General features: G+C 43.1%; 1 protein-coding gene across 2 annotated transcripts in view; it reads right to left on the reverse strand.

Annotated features, from left to right (window-relative positions):
- Positions 1-21,470, reverse strand: part of robo3 (roundabout, axon guidance receptor, homolog 3 (Drosophila)) — a 103,677-nt gene that overhangs the window by 32,900 nt on the left and 49,307 nt on the right. For both annotated transcript variants that reach the window (XM_028595935.1, XM_028595934.1), the window contains exons 5-9: positions 20,596-20,734; positions 19,165-19,292; positions 16,849-16,860; positions 7,896-8,020; positions 3,021-3,192 (exon numbers count right to left, since the gene is read on the reverse strand). In XM_028595935.1, coding sequence (XP_028451736.1) covers positions 3,021-3,192; positions 7,896-8,020; positions 16,849-16,860; positions 19,165-19,292; positions 20,596-20,734 — 576 coding nt within the window. The remainder of the gene's footprint in view (positions 1-3,020; positions 3,193-7,895; positions 8,021-16,848; positions 16,861-19,164; positions 19,293-20,595; positions 20,735-21,470) is intronic.

Consider the following 21,470-nt stretch of genomic DNA (forward strand, 5'->3'; position numbering starts at 1 on the left):
CTCTTGTTATGATTTGATACTATAAATAAAATTGAATTGAAATTGAATTGAAATATAGAAATAAGACCCAAACGGAGAATGAGCAAGCAAAAAAAGAAATAAAAAAAAAACGTTGGGGGTCCCTGCTTCGTCTCTCTTTCACTTAAGGGTACATGGCTTGAAAAAACACGTTGAAGACCCCTGACTTAAAGCATGTGTTCCTTGTGTTCTGACAGCGTTTCAGCTGTGATCAAAATGTGGGTCACTGTGGAGCTACAGAGTATGGACCACACAGTGTGACGGGAGTGCTGTCCGTCCATACTTTCCGAACGGGCAAGCTAAACTCAAGAGCACCCAAACATGTCCTTTCCCGACACGGTAATACAATCAGACATACACTCATTATCTAACAACATGGCCTGACATGTGATGATCATGGATCAAGTGAATCAAAACTCCTGCTCCGAATAACTAATACATTTTTTTTGCCTTTAACAAATATCGCGCCTGTAATTTCCCAGCCTGCCCTGCCACGTGAGATGTAACGTGTCACTAGAAGAGAACCCTTCCCTCCCAGAGGCTCTCGAGTCCACCTCCCTCCCTCTCTCCGGAACTGCCCCAGTTCAGCATGCAAATGGACCACACAGACTTTTCTCAGACAGGAATATGTTGATTTATTGCCCTTCTGTCAGAGTGATGGACCACTTGACAGGATACTGAGTTGCACCTCAATGGATACACTAATAACATATATATTATATGCAAAAGTGCCATTTCAACAAACACTACTGTATACCTTTTGAGTAACCATGGATTATTTTGTAACAGTCTTGGCGGATTGTCTTTGGGTTTGTGGGTTATAAAACTCCACAATTTCATACAATGACGAGAAACTAAATTCTGCGCTCCTTATCACGTCGTCGATAAGCTATTAATGGCTTTAATACTTACATACTTTAATACAGCCATTAACACATCGACTGTATATCTGCAAGGTGAATCGATTACATTCAAATTGCAGCGAGTGTGTTAGCCAGGATATAGTGTATATCCACGACCTTGCACTTCTGGGAGTGCTCCGGTGCCGCTGGAAATTTGGCCGGATGTCCGTCCCGTTCCTCTTTCTTTGGGATGTAATTTTAAACTCCGGTGGATTTCTGAGGAATATGGTTAACTGCTCCTCAGATCTCTGCAGGGTAAATCCAGACAGCTAGCTAGACTATCTGTCCAATCTGAGTTTTCTGCACAACTAAAAACTACTTTTGAACGTACATATGTTGCACCACAACCCTCCTCTGCAGCGCTGTGGAAGAAGGTCTGGCAATGCGAGACTATCCAGGATACAACAGGATACGCACATTTTGGTAAGAGACAAATCAACGCTAAGTGATCCTTGGCAAAACCGAGAGGGTGAATTTGCGCTAAACTGAGTGAAAGTTGGCTGTCAGAGACATGGTGAGATGTGTAGCTGTTCCACTGGGCTTCACATCCACAGAATATGGAGTGGAATAGACACATGTAAATCCCTATTTGAGGTGCAGCTGCAATGACTGCTTAAACCCAGGCATAGGAATAAATAGTCCTAAACAGTAAGCCTGCTTTCACTTGTCCCGTGTGGGCCCACAGCCTTCACGGACATCGCCAAGAAACTCCTGGACATATAAGGCTGTCTTTACTGTATGTCTAGAATGTAAACACTGTGGTACACTATGAATGTTGCCAACGAGCAGAGTCATGCTTAGTTTGGACAAGTCAAGTCAATTCCTGCACACGACTGTTAGTAACCGAAGGCGCTCACTAAGCCCTCGCCGCACAACGACTGGGAGGAAATGCAACATTTCACGCACCCTACGGTTTGACATTTGCATTCAGACGGGGAGCAGACCCTCATTAACATTCTGTGCCATAGCTCTGATATCATCGGCTAACTGGAGCTAAGCGAAAGTGTGAAAAGTCAATACAGGAGTTTAGTGTAAATGGAGCTGAACAAAATCCCAGTTCACTCCCTGAATGCGAGGGCAGCATATGTTGCAGCCGGGTTATTTGCATAGAACTATCTCCGGTTGTCCCTTTTGATTACATCTGATAAGGACTCCTGCTGTCTGCTCATTTGGGGAAGAATATTTTAACATGAGGGGTGGATTTTTTTTAAATGTTATATTGCTGCACATGCAGGGGAACGGAGGTCAAATCAACGGATTGTGAGAAATTATTAAAGGAGACCTATTATGCTTTTATCGGTCATATGTATATGATGCTACAATGTTGAATGTTCATATTAGATGTGGCAAAGGCTTCAAATAATGAGGTAAACATATTTAAAAGAAAACCTCAGATTTCCCACTGTTCTGAACGTTCTCGGCTCCGTATGATGTCATACCCAGCCGGTTCTCTATATATGGTCATCTGCTCCAGGCAGGTAGCTACTGCACTGTTTCCATTACATACACTGCTACATGTAGCTACATGCTAATGCCTTTTTTGACTTAATAAGCGTTAATTATTAAACTAGTGGCCCACACGTCGCAGCTGCAAATGCTAATGATATTTTCTTTTGATTCAACTTTTAACAGAAATATTTCTCTTAAATAATCTGCCGAATAGAGGCCAGAAAATGCACTTCATTGCAGTTGAAAGATGCAATTCTTCAAGCATTTAAAGACGGGATTAGTAACTAAATGACTTGCTAGGAGGGTAATGTTGGCGGTGCATTAGTCTAACAAAAAGACTAAGGAAGATGTATGGTGTTAGGATGTCTATGCTGTCTCGACCAGGACACTCCTTTAAAAGAGAGTCTGAATCTCAGTGAGGCACTGGTTCAATCAAGTGATAGCAGTGAGCAGTCACATTTTTACTCAGCATAAATACTGTAGCTACTAACAGTGGCTGGATCTTCAAAAGGATCACTATTTATTTACTGCTCTTTCGGTCACTCTTTACTCTGTGTGATCAGGTGACTGTAAATCCAGTAATGCCACAGCCGTGTGTGTGTGTGTGTGTGTGTGTGTGTGTGTGTGTGTGTGTGTGTGTTTTCCACTCACCACTCTCCACCTCCAGCAGGGCCTTGGTCAGGATGCTGCCGGCCACGCTGATGGCCTGGCAGATGTAATAGCCCGAGTCTTCCACTCGGACGTCGGCGATGGCGAGCTCGCCGCTCAGCGACACGGAGAAACGGCCCGACTGTAACGGCTCTTGGATGGGAAACAGCAAGATCTGGAGAAGACAAAACATCAGGAAGATGAGTCTTTTTTTTATTTAGTTTCTTCATAATCATTTATGCACTCTATACCTTAACTCTTTTTTGTAATTATTAATTAATGAAGTTATTGGGGACATGTGATATACATCACAATACTGCACTAAGTGAAACTTGCACAAACACAGGTTTTTACTTACTTCTTTATAAATACTATTTAAGTAGTTGTACATTTATATTCCCAATTTGTACATACGTTTGTACATTCTTTCCTTTGTATTTTTTTATCTTTATTTTTGAATTTTTGTGTTCTATCCTAATTATTATTTCTTGTATATTCTGAGTGTGATCAATACAGTATTTCTAATCTAATCTAATCATTCATTTAAGTTTACTTGTGGGTATTCTTTTTTATACCCTAACCCTAACTAATTAGTACTTAGTAAGGGTGTGACGAGATCTCGTTTTACGAGATCTCACGAGATTAAAACGTGACGAGACTTCTCGTTGAGGTGAAAAGTTGTCTCGTGAGGCGATGTGATGTCCGCGTGAAATTACTATTGAAGATCCCCCTGCCACTTTTAAATCATTTGTGTGCAAACATTTTGGTTTTCCTCATGGAAATAATAAGCGAAAAGAGTGACAGACAAAGACGAACACAATATGTAAATATTGTAAGAAAAAAATGCCGTATACCGCGGCTAACACGAGCACTATGCAAAAACACTTACAGCACCACCACAGCTCTCTACAAACTACAGCACCCGCGAAGAAAACATTAAAAGGCCAAACAACTCTAAAAGCCTTTGCATCTCTGCCACCGATAAGTGCAAGAGCCACGGCAATAACGAGGGACATAGGCGTTTTCATTGCAGCTGATATGAGGCCATTTTCTGTGGTGGAAAATGTCGGATTTCGGCAACTCCTAAATATCCTTTGCTGTCTCCACTTGCCAAAGCATACCTTTCCATCCCTGCTACCTCAGTTCCAAGTGAGTGTGTTTTTTCTACTGCAGGAGACATAGTTACTGCCCAAAGGTCTCAACTGCTGCCAGAAATAGTCGACATGCTTATATTCTTGAAAAATAACATGACCATATCTTAGGCTGTTCTGTGTTGTTTATCTTATAGAAAAAAAATGTTTCTGTTTGCACTTCTAGTTTTGAGAGAGCAGTACTTTGGTTATTGATACACTTACTGTTTGCATTTAAACATTTTCTGTTGTTTACACATTTATTTTATTTATACTGTTTATTTTTTTATGTTCGATTTGTGGAAAGGAGTTAGATTTCACAGGGCAGAAGCCAGTTGGTAGATTTTATACAAAACATTTTGCAGTGTTTGCATGTCCTTTACTGCATATGATTCATTAAAATAGTAAAAAAAAAGTTAAATAACATTCATCATTAATAGTTGATTTCAAAAGGCACCTAAATTGTTTTGCATTTTGTGATTTTTCAGTTGAATAAAAAAACTATTTTCCATTCATATATTTCATCATTGAGGATTTCTTTAAAAAAAAAATTAAAATCTCGTCTCGTCTCGTTCTCGTGAACCCAATCTTGTGATGTGTCTCGTCTCGTGGAGTAAGCGTCTCGTCACACCCCTAGTACTTAGTATTAATACTGCAGGCCTTCATTGTTTTGAGCTCTTATTCAAGTCAAGTCGAGTAGAGCTTTATTTGTCCACGGAGGCGCCATTGGTTGTTCAGTAAGCTGATATTGAAAGAAAATCAATTGGATGAGAAAGAAACACTAGGTTGAAGTGGAGAGAGGAAGTTTTGATCCCTACTTTCCTTTTTTGCGTTTGTCAGTATGAAATAATATTTTTCCTGGGTATTTCGCAGCCAACGTCCCCATCATCCCACATACTTCCTCTCCCTCCCTCGTCCTCCGTGCTTTCTCCTATTTATCTCTCTCCTCCACTCTTGTTCTCCCTCTCCCACACACACGCACATTCTCCAGGCCTCCTCCGATCTCACTCTTCCTCCTCTAATCTGTACGTTGGAGCCATGCTACAGGCACCCACACACTCTCATCCCGCCTTTCAGTGCATTCCAACAGGCTGCACTGCTTATCATACACTCGCCTTGCTCACACTTGTGCATTCAACCCCCCCCCCCCCCCTCCACACACACACACACACACACACACACACACACACACAGGCCTGAGCAGACTCACACTTTGGTGAATAATACCCTGTGTGGATGATGGGAAAATGAGGTGCGTATGAATGTGTGGTTGCGTGTGTAGGAGTCACCCTGGCACTAAACTAAAGCACATAGTGATGAAAGCAAAGGATGACAGTCAGGAACATGACTGGGAAAAGGGTCACAGGTGTTGTTTTAAGCACCATGTATCAGAATGGCATGTGAAGATAGTAGCTTCAGCTAGCATCATGACATTATTGGCTGCTGTGTTTATCAGTATATTGTGACAGCCATGGGCCGCATGACTTCTTCTTTTGACCGGCCTCTGTTCCGCTCTTTTAGTCGGCCCTGATTGGCTGGCTCCTCCCACCTCGTTAAGGGGTTGGCCTGACCTGCTGGGAGTCTAGATAGGATGAGTGACCCAACTTGGTTTCCTTTGGCTTGACTGTGTTTAGTGTATCCATTGTTTATGTCACAGGTGGTTAAGTTAAAATTAAGAGTCAGTCAGTCTGTCTGTCTGTCTGTCTGTCTGTCAGTCAGTCAGTCAGTCAGTCAGTCTGTCCTCCTGAATGAGCTGGGCATAACAAGTGGGGGCTCGTCCGATTGTGAACCTGAAACGTAAAGACTTTGTTTATGTTCCTTTCATACTCAAGCCAACCAGATCTGGTCTGAAATACCTCTAAAGTTCAGATCCTTCCAGTGCTTTAGGTTAGTCATATAAAGATTGAAATGTTACATGCTGTAATGTCAGTAATGGGAGGTTCCTTAATGGCGGTTTTGGAGACTGGTGGAAAAACAAAATGCAGTTTCTATTTATGAACACTGTTGTGAAGACTTTGTTGGTTTTTCACATTGGACTGCACTCAACCAGCTCAAAGAATGTTTCTAAGAGCTCTCTTTCTATGTTTGAATATTATGATGATGCCAATACTTATTCATTTTTGTTTACTTCGAACTACAGTGAACAGGAAACACAACATACCCCTGTGGATGGATCATTTTCAACTTTCAAGATGGATCTGAACATGTTGTGAAGTGTATCTGTATAATGCACCCTGGGGTTCATATCACTTCCAAGGCGAACTTTATTTTGCTAAACTGCTTTCACACCTGGCACTGGAAGCCCCACATTCAAAACATGTTTCATGAAAGATATAACTGCTTTACATACTCAAGTTGTCTCATGTATGCCTCTTATGTTCTATGCTATAGGCTAACGTTGCAAAATATGTCAATGTAAGTCTGTGTTAAATATTTGAAGCTGCCATTTTGGCCAGGTTGCTTTTGTGAAAGAGTTAATGCATCTCAAAGTTTTTTTCCTGGATAAGGAAAGGTAAAATTAAATAAATGAATTAAAAAATGATGGGCATAAGGTCATAAGGAGCAAGGTTACCTCCCCTTTCTCTGCTTTGCCCGCCCAGAGAATTTGGCCCTCCCATGAGAAAGAGAGAGACATCATGGCTTTCAAATGAGCAAAGTGGCAGTTGGTCAAGGCCACACCCCCACCCTCCACCTTGGCCCCCCTCTCTCCTCCTCAATAGCTACAGACACAGAAATGGCACATCCTAAGGAAAGCTCATTGTGGGACTGGCTCTAGTGGCTGTAATTCTGCACCAAGGCTGAATTTCGGGAAAGAGACTTCAGATACAGTATTAGGGGACCACTAAGGTATATATAAAAGAGACTTCAGATACAGTATTAGGGGACCACTAACGTCTATATAAAAGAGACTTCAGATACAGTATTAGGAGACCACTAAGGTCTATATAAAAGAGACTTCAGATACAGTATTAGGGGACCACTAAGGTCTATATAAAAGAGACTTCAGATACAGTATTAGGGGACCACTAAGGCCTATATAAAAGAGACTTCAGATACAGTATTAGGGGACCACTAAGGCCTATATAAAAGAGACTTCAGATACAGTATTAGGGGACCACTAAGGTCTATATAAAGAGACTTCAGATACAGTATTAGGGGACCACTAAGGTCTATATAAAAGAGACTTCAGATACAGTATTAGGGGACCACTAAGGTCTATATAAAAGAGACTTCAGATACAGTATTAGGGGACCACTAAGGTCTATATAAAAGCATCCAAAGAGCACCATGTCATGGGACCTTTAAAAAAATATACATTACAAACATTTCTAGGACCTTCACATGGCTTCATGGCTAACTTTAAGCACTTGAATGATTTGTATTTTAGAGATATTTCAAACCAGATGAATCTAAATAGCATGAGTAGCTAAAGAACATAAAACACTGAAATATACACTGTGATAAACACAGCAGCCAAATGGGTAGACTTGTATATGTGGCCATGAATGGGTATGTAGTATTTTGGCCCCAAACCATTTAGTGCTTTATAGACCAACAGAAGTATTTTGAAATCAATACTTTGAGGGACAGGAAGCCACTGTAATTAATTTCCACTTTCTTGGTGTTAGTGAGGAGTCGAGCAGCAGCGTTCTGAATCAGCTGCAGCTGTCTGATTGATTTTTTTAGGGAGACCTGTAAAGACACCGTTACAGTAAGCGGACAATACAAGTCACAAGAGGTTTCTTACCTGGCTGCCTTCTTTTTGCCAAAAGACGGCTGGCGGAGGGTTTCCTTTAGTGCCACAGAGGAAGGTTACGGTGCGACCCGGAGCTGTGATCTGGTCTCGCGGCCGAACAACGATCTGAGGGGGCACTGCAACACAGAGAAATAGAAGAGAAATGTAGTCTTAGTGTTTGTGTGTGTGTGTGTGTGTGTGTGTGTGTTGAGTGGGCTTATTACAGTGAGAAATGCCAGCGGTGACATGGAGCACATTAAGCCGTGACAGGCCACCAGTGATGACAGCAACTCACAGAACTGACAACTCTTTCACTCCAGCTCTTCCTGTCTCTTTATCTCTTTCAAACAACATGGAATCGAGGACAGGGGTTCACTTTTCCTGCATCGGGTTTCCGGCCGTGGGGAGACACTTTGTTCCTCCCACTATGCGTATACTATCCGCTCTGACGCTAATCAGCGTCACTCTCTCACTCGCTCTACTACACACTGCACACATATACCGGGTCTCCTACTTTGTTAAAGAGATACGCGAGAACGACGCAGACACCAGCGCACAGGTATAAACCTCACTCCGACAGTCCCCTGAGAAAGGGAGACTCCGTACTGATATGAACTTTAGATAGTGAGTTCACATGAGAAAATGGCTCAAGAGAAACAATGCTTACTTTGCTAATTGTTTCATCATGGATATGTAAATGACAGAAATAAGTAAACAATAAACACTTGGTAAGTCGCTTTTTAAAAAAAAATCTTTTTTTAAGGTGGGCGTTCTGGCGCTTTCAGCCTCCTTTGACACTTCTGCATAGCCTCTTTCTGATCAAGTAGTTACAGGAATGTAGTTCTAGGAACAGTCCACTTCTAAACAGTTCTACTAACTACTCTCCCCCAAAACTGGTTTCTTCATTTGCATTCACAATGGCCAAGTGGCCATAGGAACTGACCTTTTGTTATTATAATCACAGCCATCTAACCACCACTATGCGGAATAGGGAAAAGACCCTTCCCTGAAGTAGGAGCTGAAAGAAATTGGGAAATTGGTCCAGTCGGAACACGAGAAATAAAAAAAAATCCCTCCGGTCAGAAAGCAGCTATAGTCTGCTTTAGATCCATTCCTTACATGTATCAGAGATGTCTCCTTGTCCGAAGAATTATATATACCTCAGTCACTTTGTATCCATTATCAGACTCATTTCTCTAATGTTCACAAGTCTTCAGATGCAAACAGGATTGTGCAAAAGGACATTCCTGGTTGATCCCTGAGTTCAGTTCCTGGTTGATCCCTGAGTTCAGTTCCTGGTTGATCCCTGAGTTCAGTTCCTGGTTGATCCCTGAGTTCAGTTCCTGGTTGATCCCGGAGTTCAGTTCCTGGTTGATCCCTGAGTTCAGTTCCTGGTTGATCCCTGAGTTCAGTTCCTGGTTGATCCCTGAGTTCAGTTCCTGTGGCTCCTTACTATCTGGAACTACTTACAGATCGTCTGTGGCCTTGATTTGTTAGGCATTGATTGATGAAACCTGCTATAGATGCTTGTTGGTTCAACTACATACTCTATATAATCAATCTCCTATGCTTGGCTGAAGAGCCTATGAAATAGACCAGCCCAGAACCCGCAGGAGCCTACATTCAGGTTTGTGGGTCACTTTTATGATCCCAGGAACCAGGGCTAATCTGATGTCTCTGAACATATAGATGATATATAGATGGGACCTTGCGCGCGTGTACGCACGCACGCACGCACGCACGCACGCACGCACGCACGCACTCACTCACACACACACACACACACACACACACACACACACACACACACACACACACACACACACACACACACACACACACACACACACACACACACACACACACACACACACACACACACACACACACACACACACACACCTCTTTGATTTCTATTGATTCTGTAGCAAGTGACAGGCCTTCCTCCACAGGGGGGTGTGAATGCATAATGATGCCCTCCACCAGTCCTAATTGATTTCTCATCTTCCCACCTGATCTCCTGCTTCTCTTTCATTCTCTGTCTCAATTAGCATTAAGGGAAACCGAGAGAAAGAGAAAGACGGAGGTGAAGAAGCTTTCTAAAGAATTGAAAGACAAGAAAACAGAAAAAAGAAACAGGAAACAAAAATACACTAGACAGACAGTGTTTCCATCTACATCTATTATCCTATGTGACATTTAAATTTGCCCAAAGAAAGAAAAAGACATCAAAATATCAGAACAGTGAAAAGTCATAATGCACCTTGACATACGCTGTAGTGGCTTTGGTTTCTTACATACGCTATGCAATGTTGCTGTGTGCCCTCCTTATTCCTAGTACAGTATGTAAACATGCAACAACTTGCCTTTTCTTCAAATGTGCCAATGAATAATAATTCAGTGACGGAAAGATACCTAGTGAGAGAAAATAAAAACCTGACCATAAAGACCTGCATTCTAGGTAACTAGGACTACAGTTGAAAACGAGCAAACTGGCTTACACTGGCGGATTTACATTAATGTTGATTAGTGTGCATTGTCCTAATAAATTAATCCTGCTTCAATATATCACCCCAAAGCAATAACACTTGCTTGCTTATCTCCGAGGAGGCCAACTTCTCGGACATTGTGTTGAGAGGCTTAGAGTTTGATTACATTCTTAGAGGAGGAGAAAGGAGCATGGGAACCAAGATAAACAGAAAACCAGGAGGGTCATGTCAGAATAACAGGCCAGCACTTCAAGTGTTGAAATGAAATGTTGCGGTGCAGGGTCTGGCTGGAGAATCCCCGACTGCCCAATATCCAGCCTCCGTCTCTGTGACTTGCCTGCTTCCTGTAATCACTCACCTCACATGAGTGTACCAGCTTTGTCTCATGGCCTGCATACACATTTGATTCCCCTGTCTTGGGAATTAGCCTGACCCCTTGCTACCCTAAAGACTGCTTCCACCACGGGCCCCCTCACACAGCAGGAGGGGATCCATGTGTCAGCCTCAGGATAAATCACAGCTAAGGGGGGCCTTGGCCAAGGTGGGCAGGGTCATGACCTGGGATCGGAGATGCCGACCCCCAGTTACCCTAAAGGTCAAAGCCCAAAAATGTGACCTGCTTTCACTTCCCAGCTACCTGGAGGACAGGCGTCCTGTCAGGACTGATGCAAGGCCTGAAATATTAAAAACATGCAGTGTAATACCCACTTCTTATGTAATGCAACTCCAGGCTTGGGCACACACAGATGTGATGAACACAGGAGAAAACTCCTGCACCATGCTACGCAGGCCATTCGACAAAAAACCTGTCAGTGTTAAGTGTCTCATCAACACCTGAACACCCCCCCCCCCTCGCGCCTGACACAACGCCATAACTTTGACCCAAATACAGTGACAGCTTGGAATATTCAGGCTATTAAAATGCCGTTTTTTGGTGCACTACACAGCCCTGTCTGGAGAATAACAATGTTTGATTTGAGGAGGCAAGCCGGCACACTGCCTGAGGCTGTAATAAATAATTAGCAATAATGGGTGCACTCGGCGCGACACTGAGCTTTAGATTTAGGGCAGGGAGAAACATTAGCATCCTCACATGGGATGGAAACGGGGATATGGATTTGAACAAAGCAGCTGAAATATACATGACAAAAATCAGCAAACAATGGCTGCATGTCATGGAAGCTATTGGCACAGCACGAAGCTTGTACAGTAATGAAGTATTCTGGGCTGCTAGCTTTTAGGAATGACAGCTTTTGTTGTTCGAAGCGCCCTTAAAAAAAGACAGAAAAAGTGTCAGTGCTTATCACACACCGTGGCACCTTCGTTTTCCAGTTTTATTAAATATATAATCGGGTCTGCAAAAAATAATGGCACATAAACTGATAACTGCAGGAGGCAGCGACAGGGGGGCAAATTGGGGAACGTCTAAATAAAGAATATAACACTTGAGATAGGAATTTAAAGGAGCCTGGAGACTTCTTTTACATTCTGGATATTGCCAGAGCTGAGAACACATAACAAAGGCTAGCATGCCAAGAGGAAGCAAAAATAAACTAGATCTGCAAGACTGCAAGTGAAATGTCCACAGCTTATACGATAAGAGCAGTCAGGAGTGTAGGAGGAAAGTGCTCTCTTTGAATGCTTGTGTGTGTTTTTGTGTGACAATAAGAACATGTTCTCTTAAATCCTGCAAAAGTGAAGACATGTGGCCAGTCCTTACTTTTTTCAATTGAAAGAATAGGTGGTGAGGGTTAGAATTACTTTTATGGTGGGATAAGATGACCCAAAACATCACTTCAGAGTCTGTACGCCATGTGGTCGCCTACCAATTGGAAGGTTGGTGGTTCAATCCCTGGCCCTGCAGTCCCATGTCAAAGTGTCCTTGGGCAAGACACTGAACATTGAACCCCCACTGAACTCCGATGCTGCGTCATCAGTGTGTGAATGTGTGTGAATATGTATCTGAAGAGCAGGTGGCACCTAGTATGGCATTCCTCGGCCACCAGTGTATGAGTGTGAGTGAATGGTGGCTGTAATATGTCAAAACGCAAGATACTTGGCTCTCTTTCTTTCAGGCTTCCTCGAAATCTGTTTGCACCGATACGCTATCATTTTTCAGGAGTGTTCCACTCTCTTTGAAGACATTCAATAGAAAACTTTATCTAGGACCATAGATAGCCGAGAGAGGTGAGTACAATATATTGTTTTTGGGTAACTATTCCTTTAAAAGGAACACGCTGACTTATTGGGAATTTAGCTTCTTCACTGTAACCCCCAGAGTTAGACAAGTCGATACATACCCTTCTCATCTCCGTGCGTGCTGTAATGCTGTCTGACGGCTCCAGCGGCATCAGGCCAGCACAGATCCTGCAGGTGAATGGTTCCAGTAATCCTACTGCTCCCAATAAGTGACAAAATAACGCCAACATGTTCCTATTTACATGTTGTGATTTATAGAGTCACAGCATGTACAAAAAACAACGTAACATGAGACACAGCCATCTTCTAACTGTAAATAAACAGGGAACTATATTCTCAGGCGGAAGAATATAGTACTTGGGCGGAGTGATGTGCTCGCAGCAAGCCTGTCTGAGAATATAGTTCCCTGTTTATTTACAGTTAGAAGATGGCTGTGTCTCATGTTACGTTGTTTTTTCTACACGCTGTGACTCTACAAATCACAACATGGAAATAGGAACATGTTGGCGTTATTTTGTCACTTTTGTCACAATTTGGAGCAGTAGGCTAGTTGGAACCAGTTACCTGCAGGATCTGTGCTAGGCTAAGCTAATGCTGGAGCCGTCAGGCAGCGTTACAGCACTCACAGAGATGAGAAGGGTATGTATCAACTCGTCTTACTCTGGGGGTTACGGTGAATAAGCTAAATTCTCAATAAGTCGGCGTGTTCCTTTAAGGTTAACCTATTTCTCATAAGCACAATCTTCCCTAACCTAAACCACACCACAGTTGCCTAAAAGCGCTGAACACTGAAGATAATCGAGGAGTCTGTTCTTGTCTGGTGATAGGTTTGCTGATCCCAGCTCGAGTTGGGTTTGGGGAGGAACCTAATCGATGGAAGACAGTCAAAAACTAAACACAGCAGACAAATGTTTCGCCCGGCTCAGCTGCTCACCACATACTGTGTTCCCACTAAGACGGATCAGAGTGCGATTTGTCCCACTGCTGTTGTACGAACACTTTGTGTTGTTCAATCGCATAGCAAAGGCAGACAAAGTGCTCACAGCCAGAGCCTCTTACCTCCCCCATTTCTTTACATGCGCACTTGACATGTGATTTGCAGCAACGTACTGAAGCTATCACACACGGGGGAACACAAATACATACACACACGCTCCCAGCAGGAGTTCCTCAGGGGGCCTGGATGTGACAGGCAGCTGTCACAGTCCCACGCTGATGCAGACAGCCTGTATCACATACGTACGCTTGAGTAAACACACTCTCACGCTGCTGCTGCTGCTCTACATGAGTCAACACCCTCTCTTTCTCAGACACATACACACACTTTTTTTTTTTTCCCCAACACCGTTTCCATTCTGAAGTGATGACTGAGGAGGTGGTTATTTCCTAAGCATAATGTATTATAGCTGGACCATAATTCATCTGTGTTTTTATTTCATTTGGAGTGGGACCTTTGCGCCTAGAACTGCTGCCTATTTATCCAACATCAATATATGAATTGGAGAGCTGTTACAGCTTTAAATGGACTAAGTAGAAGTTATAGAAGCAGCGCTCTGATTCCTTGCTTTTATAATGTCTAAGCATCCACCGGCAAGACAAAGAACTGAGCCCTCCCTACAGACATAGTGCAGTATAAGTAATGCATTAGTTATCAAAATGTGTGGTACAACTTGCAGTTGTTTTACTTCCCTGTATTCTTTTCCTATTAATTCTTCCCTGGCTTCACATCTTCACTCCCCAAGGCTGGCTGCACACTCAAGACTCAAGTTGTCAGAATACGCGGCGAGTCCTGTTCTGCACTTTTAAATTAGGAAGCAGTGCCACTGGAAGACGGAGCAAATGAAACGCCCGTTTCGGTTTAGTTTTGGCTTCTTGCTCTGCTGACTCCAGGAAGCTAAAACCGGCAGCCAGACCGGCCAGGATGCCCTGATCTTTATCGGGCATTACTTGATGTGTCAGTCCGAGGTCTTCTAGTGGGAGGGATCCAGCGGTTAGATGTGACTAAACGCCATCTAACATGCATCCAGCCTGATGAGGGATTTGTGCTTGAGAAAATAAAAGGGGGTTTCAGATAAAAACATAAAATGTTTCCATTCTCCTTTTAGCCCTCTGACATTTACTGTGTTTATCCCATTTATGTATTAGTAAGGCTCTATTGCCTAAATATGCTCATTCCACAGTGCAAATCACACATTAAGTTTAGTCATGGGTGTTAAAATGGCGCCTACGTGATAGCAGCAGAGAACTACATGTGAAAAGATACTGACATCCAAGTCATACAGTTTGGAGAAAATCTCTCTGGCTGATTCTTTGTCGTTAACAGATGTACGACTCAACACTGGAGTCAAACATGTGTTAGGATAACAAAAAGAGAGAGTTCTCTGCGCTTCTGCAGACCACAACAATCCGGTGCAACAGAGGCAGGACTAAACTCAAGGACTCTGATGAAGATGTGACCTTACATCGAAACGTGAGTCACTGTTGTGCACCGTAAAAAATTTAACTATAAAGTAAGTAAGACATCTGTGTTGCACCGGCAATTTTATGTGTTAGGATAAGTTGATAACATGGATTACTCACACCTTTTGCCCATATTTGCCCAAACCTCTGCTCCAGAGAAGAGTTTCTCTAATGGACATAAATCTGTTGATGCCAATGTGTGTCATGGTTTAAAAGGGTTATTTTATCCCTCTCAATTGCCTCTGCCTACGCATAATGTGAAGTGACTGAGAGGCGGAAACAGATAAAATGTTAGAAATGATGTTAGCCTTTAAAGCATCAAGGTCCTTTCAAGCGTAGAAGTGCAAGTGAAGAGTCAAAACCCGACAGATATACACAGAGACACCTTCCTCCAAACACACACTCTTCTTGGTTGTAGTACTGTTCCTGAAACCCATCGTTTACACGCCCTAATCTTCACTCCATTTTGGTTGTTGTGACAGTGGAAAAAGTAACCGTCTGACAGCTGATTTCTCAGATACTAGTGAAAAGATTGCGTCTCCCAGCAATGCCAATGAAAAGCTTCTACACTGCTATGCGTTGCAATGAAGAAACCATTTTTTTATGATTAAAAGGTCTACTTCTGTGGGTTTGTCATTTTTTTCTATTTCACGACACACAAAAGAAGCAGCCTGTGCTTCCTATTCATCCACAGCTTACACAAACACACTTGGAAACGATAATCATGACCAAGCTGCATGTTAGAGTTTATCAGCCTCCAAACCATACACTGCTCAGTTAGCTGTAAAATGACTAGTTTTTACAGCACAGAGTAAACTGTTTTCCAAGCGAGAAAATTGCATAGTCAAAGCATGTGATTAATCACTATTACTGCAGCACGCTGATACTTTTTCAATTTGTTTCCTAATGTGTGGGATATTTAAGGTTTTATCTGGAGTAGTTCCCATTTTATTCCCATTTCTTAAGATTGTTTGTGTACTAAATCAAACTGCCCTGGTATTCATTTCTTTATAATAATGGCAGCTCCACCTAGATGAGCTAAAGCATGACTGGAGTGCAGTTGTGGGCAATCAAAGCCTACTCCCAGCGTTTCCAGAGGTACTTAAATACTAATTAACTATTCTCTATTTCTAATTGGCAAAAACAGCAACAGTGTAAGAGGGGTGACTGCCTCCGACATGGCCACCTAAGGCTACATCTACACTAATGTGTTTAAAATGGACATCTTTTTCTACGTTTACGACTCACGTCCACTAAAGCGCCTAAGCCCCTAAAGCGGAGACATGTTAGAAAAGTTGATGCAGGTCTTATCGGTTAGGTAGCTTACAGACCTTTCAGTAACAGTTCCACCTCGTCCTCGCTCCAAGCTAATCACTCCCTGCTCTTACTCACCGGTGTGGCTCTTTATGGTAGTAAGTATTTTCTGTCTTTTAAACTCCATCCATGATTTTCAACCGCAGTGTAACGTCAAACAATCTGCTTCCTGTTTCCACCGGCACGCACATGCCCAGTGTGTGTGTGAATGGTCGTGTGATATGTGCTGTCAGGCGTGTTAATGTGGACGCAGATTAGTTCTGCTGCTGGGGCTAAAACTCTAGTGTGAACGGAGATCATTTCTGTCTCAAAACGACGCTTAAAAATGAAAACGTAGTAGTGTAGATGTAGCCTAAATGTCTGTATGTGTAAGGCTCTCTCTCATGTCTGTTATGTCTCTCTCTCTCTCTTTGACACACACACACACACACACACACACCCACACCCACACCCACACCCACACCCACACACACACAAAAGATGGGATGAAATGGAATACTCACTGGATGGGCCGACTGCGAAGGAGTGATGCAGAAAGGGGTGGAAATGAAAAGAAGACAAAGAAAGATGAATGAGAATGAGATGATTAGCTCATAATGAACAGTGATACTGGATGAAATACTTCAACAAGACAGAGTGAAACTTTGGAGCAGCACAGCCACTCAGGTCTATTCAGAATTAAAACCCACTGAATGTGAACGGTCGACTATTTAAATCAAGTGGTCCCAAAAGAAAATCACAGTGGATAAGTGGGAGAGGGAGGGATGAACTCAATGAGGACATACAGGTGAAGATAAGAGGTTTTGTTCTGATTGATCCGTGGTTTTGTATAAAAGGGGGGCTGGGGATTCCTATTATCCCTAAAACGGCAGCTGCATGCACCAATCCACAATCAATCTCCATTTGGCTAACAGCTGCTGCTGGGAATGACTTCTTCGTTCTGTAAGTGCAGTGCATTATGCATGTGCAAGACTGTGTATGCGTGTGTTTTGTCTGTTTGTCAGTGGAAGCATGTGGACATAGTACTGTATGGGAGCATACATGTGTTGACAGATGTCAGAAGCGTACGCTTATACAGTACTGGAGGGCCAGCGAACAGAATTAACTGTTACAGAGTAAAGCTCCAAATATTCTCTTTTATCATCATTAATGGCAGATTTCTCTTCCACATGCCTCTCTTCAAGGGGCTGACTTTATTCTAATGCAATTTTAATGCTTTTTGATCTCGGCTCTCTCTTCAGAGGCATGACGAGTCGAGGCTCAAAAGGAACTTAAAATCCAGTTTTCACTTTCCCTCTCCTACAGTTTCAGTTAGCAGAATGTCACCAGTGGCAAGATGTGGGGAGTTTTAAGCAGCCACAATGTCCATCTGGCTGTCTGTCTATTCACTGAGTTTTCGGACTTCTTATGGACAATATCTCGGAAACATTTTTGAACACTGATGGTAACAGTCAGCATGAATCAAAGGGAAAACTGACTCAATGGAAAAATCTCCCACAAAAGCTCCCAAAGGTAATTCAGCAAAAGAAAGGCAGTGAAATGATGCATGCTGGAAGGTGAGAAGGTTTTGTGATGCATCGTAGCAAAACTGTCCGTCTGTGCAAATAATTTACTCAGTGTTCCAGTCTAAGTCCCTGCCAGTGCAGGACTGCCTCCCCTGAAGTCTCCCTTGTTGAGTGATATGTTTTAGAATAAAGCATGGTAAGGGCTCCTGCACACTGGCCGCGTGGCGTGAGCGAGTCAGCTGCGTGGCGTGTCCGTTTTTATTTTGGCTGAGGTTAGAGCTTGCACACTGCTTGCGTGACACGTCTCGAGCCGCGCCGAAAACGCGTGCGTGCTAGAAATAGGTCCGACGCCTATTTTTCACGCGACATGCAAGCGTGTTGGAAGCGTTTCCAGGCAAAATAGAATAGGAAAAGATGTTTATGTGTCATTTTGACACAAATACATATTAATAAATGACATTTTGATGTTTGAAAGTCTCTAGGTTTTAACATAAATGCAGATATAAATGTCATTTAAAAAAAAAAAAAGAAATAATTATCAATTTTCAAATATTGCACCTGTCAATACAGAACGAAATATTCTGGAGCCTATTTTCCCGTCGTTGTCTTAGCTGTAATCGGATCAGTATATATTTATGTTTATGTTTATGGGAAACATACATGTGTAGAGGCAAGGCTAGTTGTGCAAAGACGTAGAAAACGCCACGCAGCCGCCATGCAGCAGAAACGCCACGCTAACGCTCACGCCACGCAGGAGGCCTAAGACTTGTTTCAGTTGGCAGATTTCTACCTTTCCATTTTTTGTAAGATTATTTTTGGTCATTCAAGGCCTTTATTTTGATAGGACAGCTGAAGACATGAAAGGGGTGAGAGAGAGGGGGAATGACATGGAGCGAAGGGCCGCAGGTCGGAGTCGAACCCGCGGCCGCTGCGTCGAGGAGTAAACCCTCTGTATATGGACGCGCGCTCTACCATGTGAGCTACCCAGGCGCCCGCAATGACACTTTCTATGAGACATTTACCAACATTTTGGAAACAAGTAAAAACCTTGTGTCACTCAGGCACTTTTATTGTTTTATCACATTATCCACATATATTAAATGAAATGAGGTGCTAAGAAGAATAGTGGGTTTTTTTCTGCAATCTTCTCATTCTGCAAATGCATTTCATAGTGAACTACATTACAAATGACTAGTAACTCCATTATGGCTGTGCAGCCAGCTGGCCCTGTCAGTGACTGGCGCTGGAATTCTTGCTTGAACAAACAATCTGAATTCAAACCAGACATTTTACCAAAGTATTTTGGATGCTTACCGTGCACTTGCAGAGTGCCCGATGCCTCGGCTTTGCCCACGCTGTTCTCTGACACGCAGGTGTAAGTGCCCTCGTCCTCGCCTCGCACCTGGGTCAGACGCAGGCTGTTGTCGCTGCGGATCTCAAACCTGGAGAGACATCGACACACAAGATTTAGCGCAACATTCGATACATCACTTTTCTAAAGACTGCAGTCTGCGTCGGACTCAGGTGCGAGGTAAGGACGAGGGGGAATATCATTTTCAAGCAAACTCAAAGTTATTTGGTTACATTTGGACTGAGAATAAGGCTGCTGGTCTTACTATCTGAAAAGTTGTTCTCAGATTATTGTCCTGTACAGCTTTGGGCAGTCAGTGTAGTTCTAAATCCCACTGGAACGTTTGAGCCTCTTTCCCCTGAGGGATCATTAAAGTTTCATCCAGTCACATCCACAAAGGCTCGCACAGTACCTCAGTCAGCATGTTACCCTGCTATACTATCATCACTGTTATCGTGTACTATGACTGGCATTGTTATTACTATCGCTGTCTTAAAAGGCACACGGCAAGTTTGACAGCTGTTTGATGAAGATGTTGCTTTCGTATTTGGATGATTGTCTTTGTACTTGTTCATGTTACTAACACACGCTGCTGGGCCACATGAGGCATACATGTTGATTCCTGATCTTTGGAACGGCATGTACTGTGAGCAGCACTTGACTTGCTTGTTGCCAATTTTAAAGACAATCATTATGGCTCCAATTTGCTGTCCATCACACCTCCAAAAATAAGCGGTAACATCGTCTCTTCAAAAATGTCTGTCTGTTTTATAATTTCCTTCACAGTATTTATAGGTGGGTATTCTGTGCAAAGGTAGTTGATATTTGAACTCAACTGCCAAACAAATACAACCACCCCTTCAGAAGCTCCGCCCCCCGAGATTCACGGACAGATAGTGTTCCATTTGCCTCGGAACTCGGAAGCCAGAATAAGCTGGGAATAACGTCACACCCGACTTGAATGGGTTCCATTTACAAGTTGGATTTGCTCCAGCCAGGTTAGCCATTGTTAGCAATAACACTTACGAGTACCCCCACCCCCACCCACACACACACACACACACACACACACACACACACACACACACACACACACACACACACACACACACACACACACACACACACACACACACACCATCAACTGTTGCCGCCTGTTGCCAATTGGCTGGAATAGTGTTTTGTGGCTTGTGCCCTCTTAAATAGACTCACAGATCCTCTTTTCAGTCAATCATTCAAGCAATCGTTCAATCTGTTCTCATCTTGCCGGTAATGTAATATGTAGTGGTAACACCCTGGCCACCAGCATATATTATTGGTATGAAGATGCCAGGGTGGTGCTGACGCATCGAGCAGTTCTAACAGACAACGCAGGAGTGTCCTTTGTGGCGTACCTGCCCCGGGGCAGCTCTCCCTCCTCTCTCCGCCAGCGGACAGTCGGAGTCGGGTCCCCGTGCACCTCGCAGAAGAAGTCCACCGTATCGTCTGCCAACACCACCTGGTTCACCGGCTGTTTGGTGAACACTGGCCTCTCTGAAATTAAAACAGAGACAGAGGACGGAGAGGGGGATTCAATGTGTGTGCTCCTACACTTTAACTTAAATGACTCCTTCTCCTCAGTGGAATTAGATTGTTGCCACAGCAGCGGCTGGGATATGGATGAGAATAAGACAAATAGGGACCACTGAGGAAATAAATTGTGAAAACTGAAAACCAAAATCACCACTACTGGTACATGGTAGCATTATCAAACAGGAAGGGAGATTTGGCATCATCGCTGAGGGAGTTACAGGCCTGATGCAGGTACATAACAACATTGAGTTACACAGGTTGGAGAATCAATCCACCAGAGACATATGTCTAGAGAGACAAATGTGCATTGTAAGGTCTTATCATGGTCATAATCTGTTTAAAAAAAGAATGGTGACAGCCTAGAGAAATTGGTGCAGATGCACGCTGGCTGTAATCTTGTAAATCTCACAGATGGCAGTAATATTAAAAATAAGGGAAAGTGTCAGGCCATGCATTTTCAGGAACCATAACTTAATAAATCAGGTGTTACACACTGGGTTAAGGTTTACTGTTGCGCCACAGCGGGCAAAAGGAGCAGCATCTGGGCGGTGGTGCGGAGAAGCTGGGGGGTTTTCTGGGAATTAAAAGAAAATATCAATCTTCTATCTGTTTCCTGGGATCAATACACACTTTGGGAACGCTTATGCTGCTGCTCTGCTGAGAGCAAAGCAGAGAATCCGAGAGGAGGAAAGAAACA

Source organism: Perca flavescens, chromosome 13 (assembly GCF_004354835.1).
Source record: "Perca flavescens isolate YP-PL-M2 chromosome 13, PFLA_1.0, whole genome shotgun sequence".
Taxonomy (NCBI): Eukaryota; Metazoa; Chordata; class Actinopteri; order Perciformes; family Percidae; genus Perca; species Perca flavescens.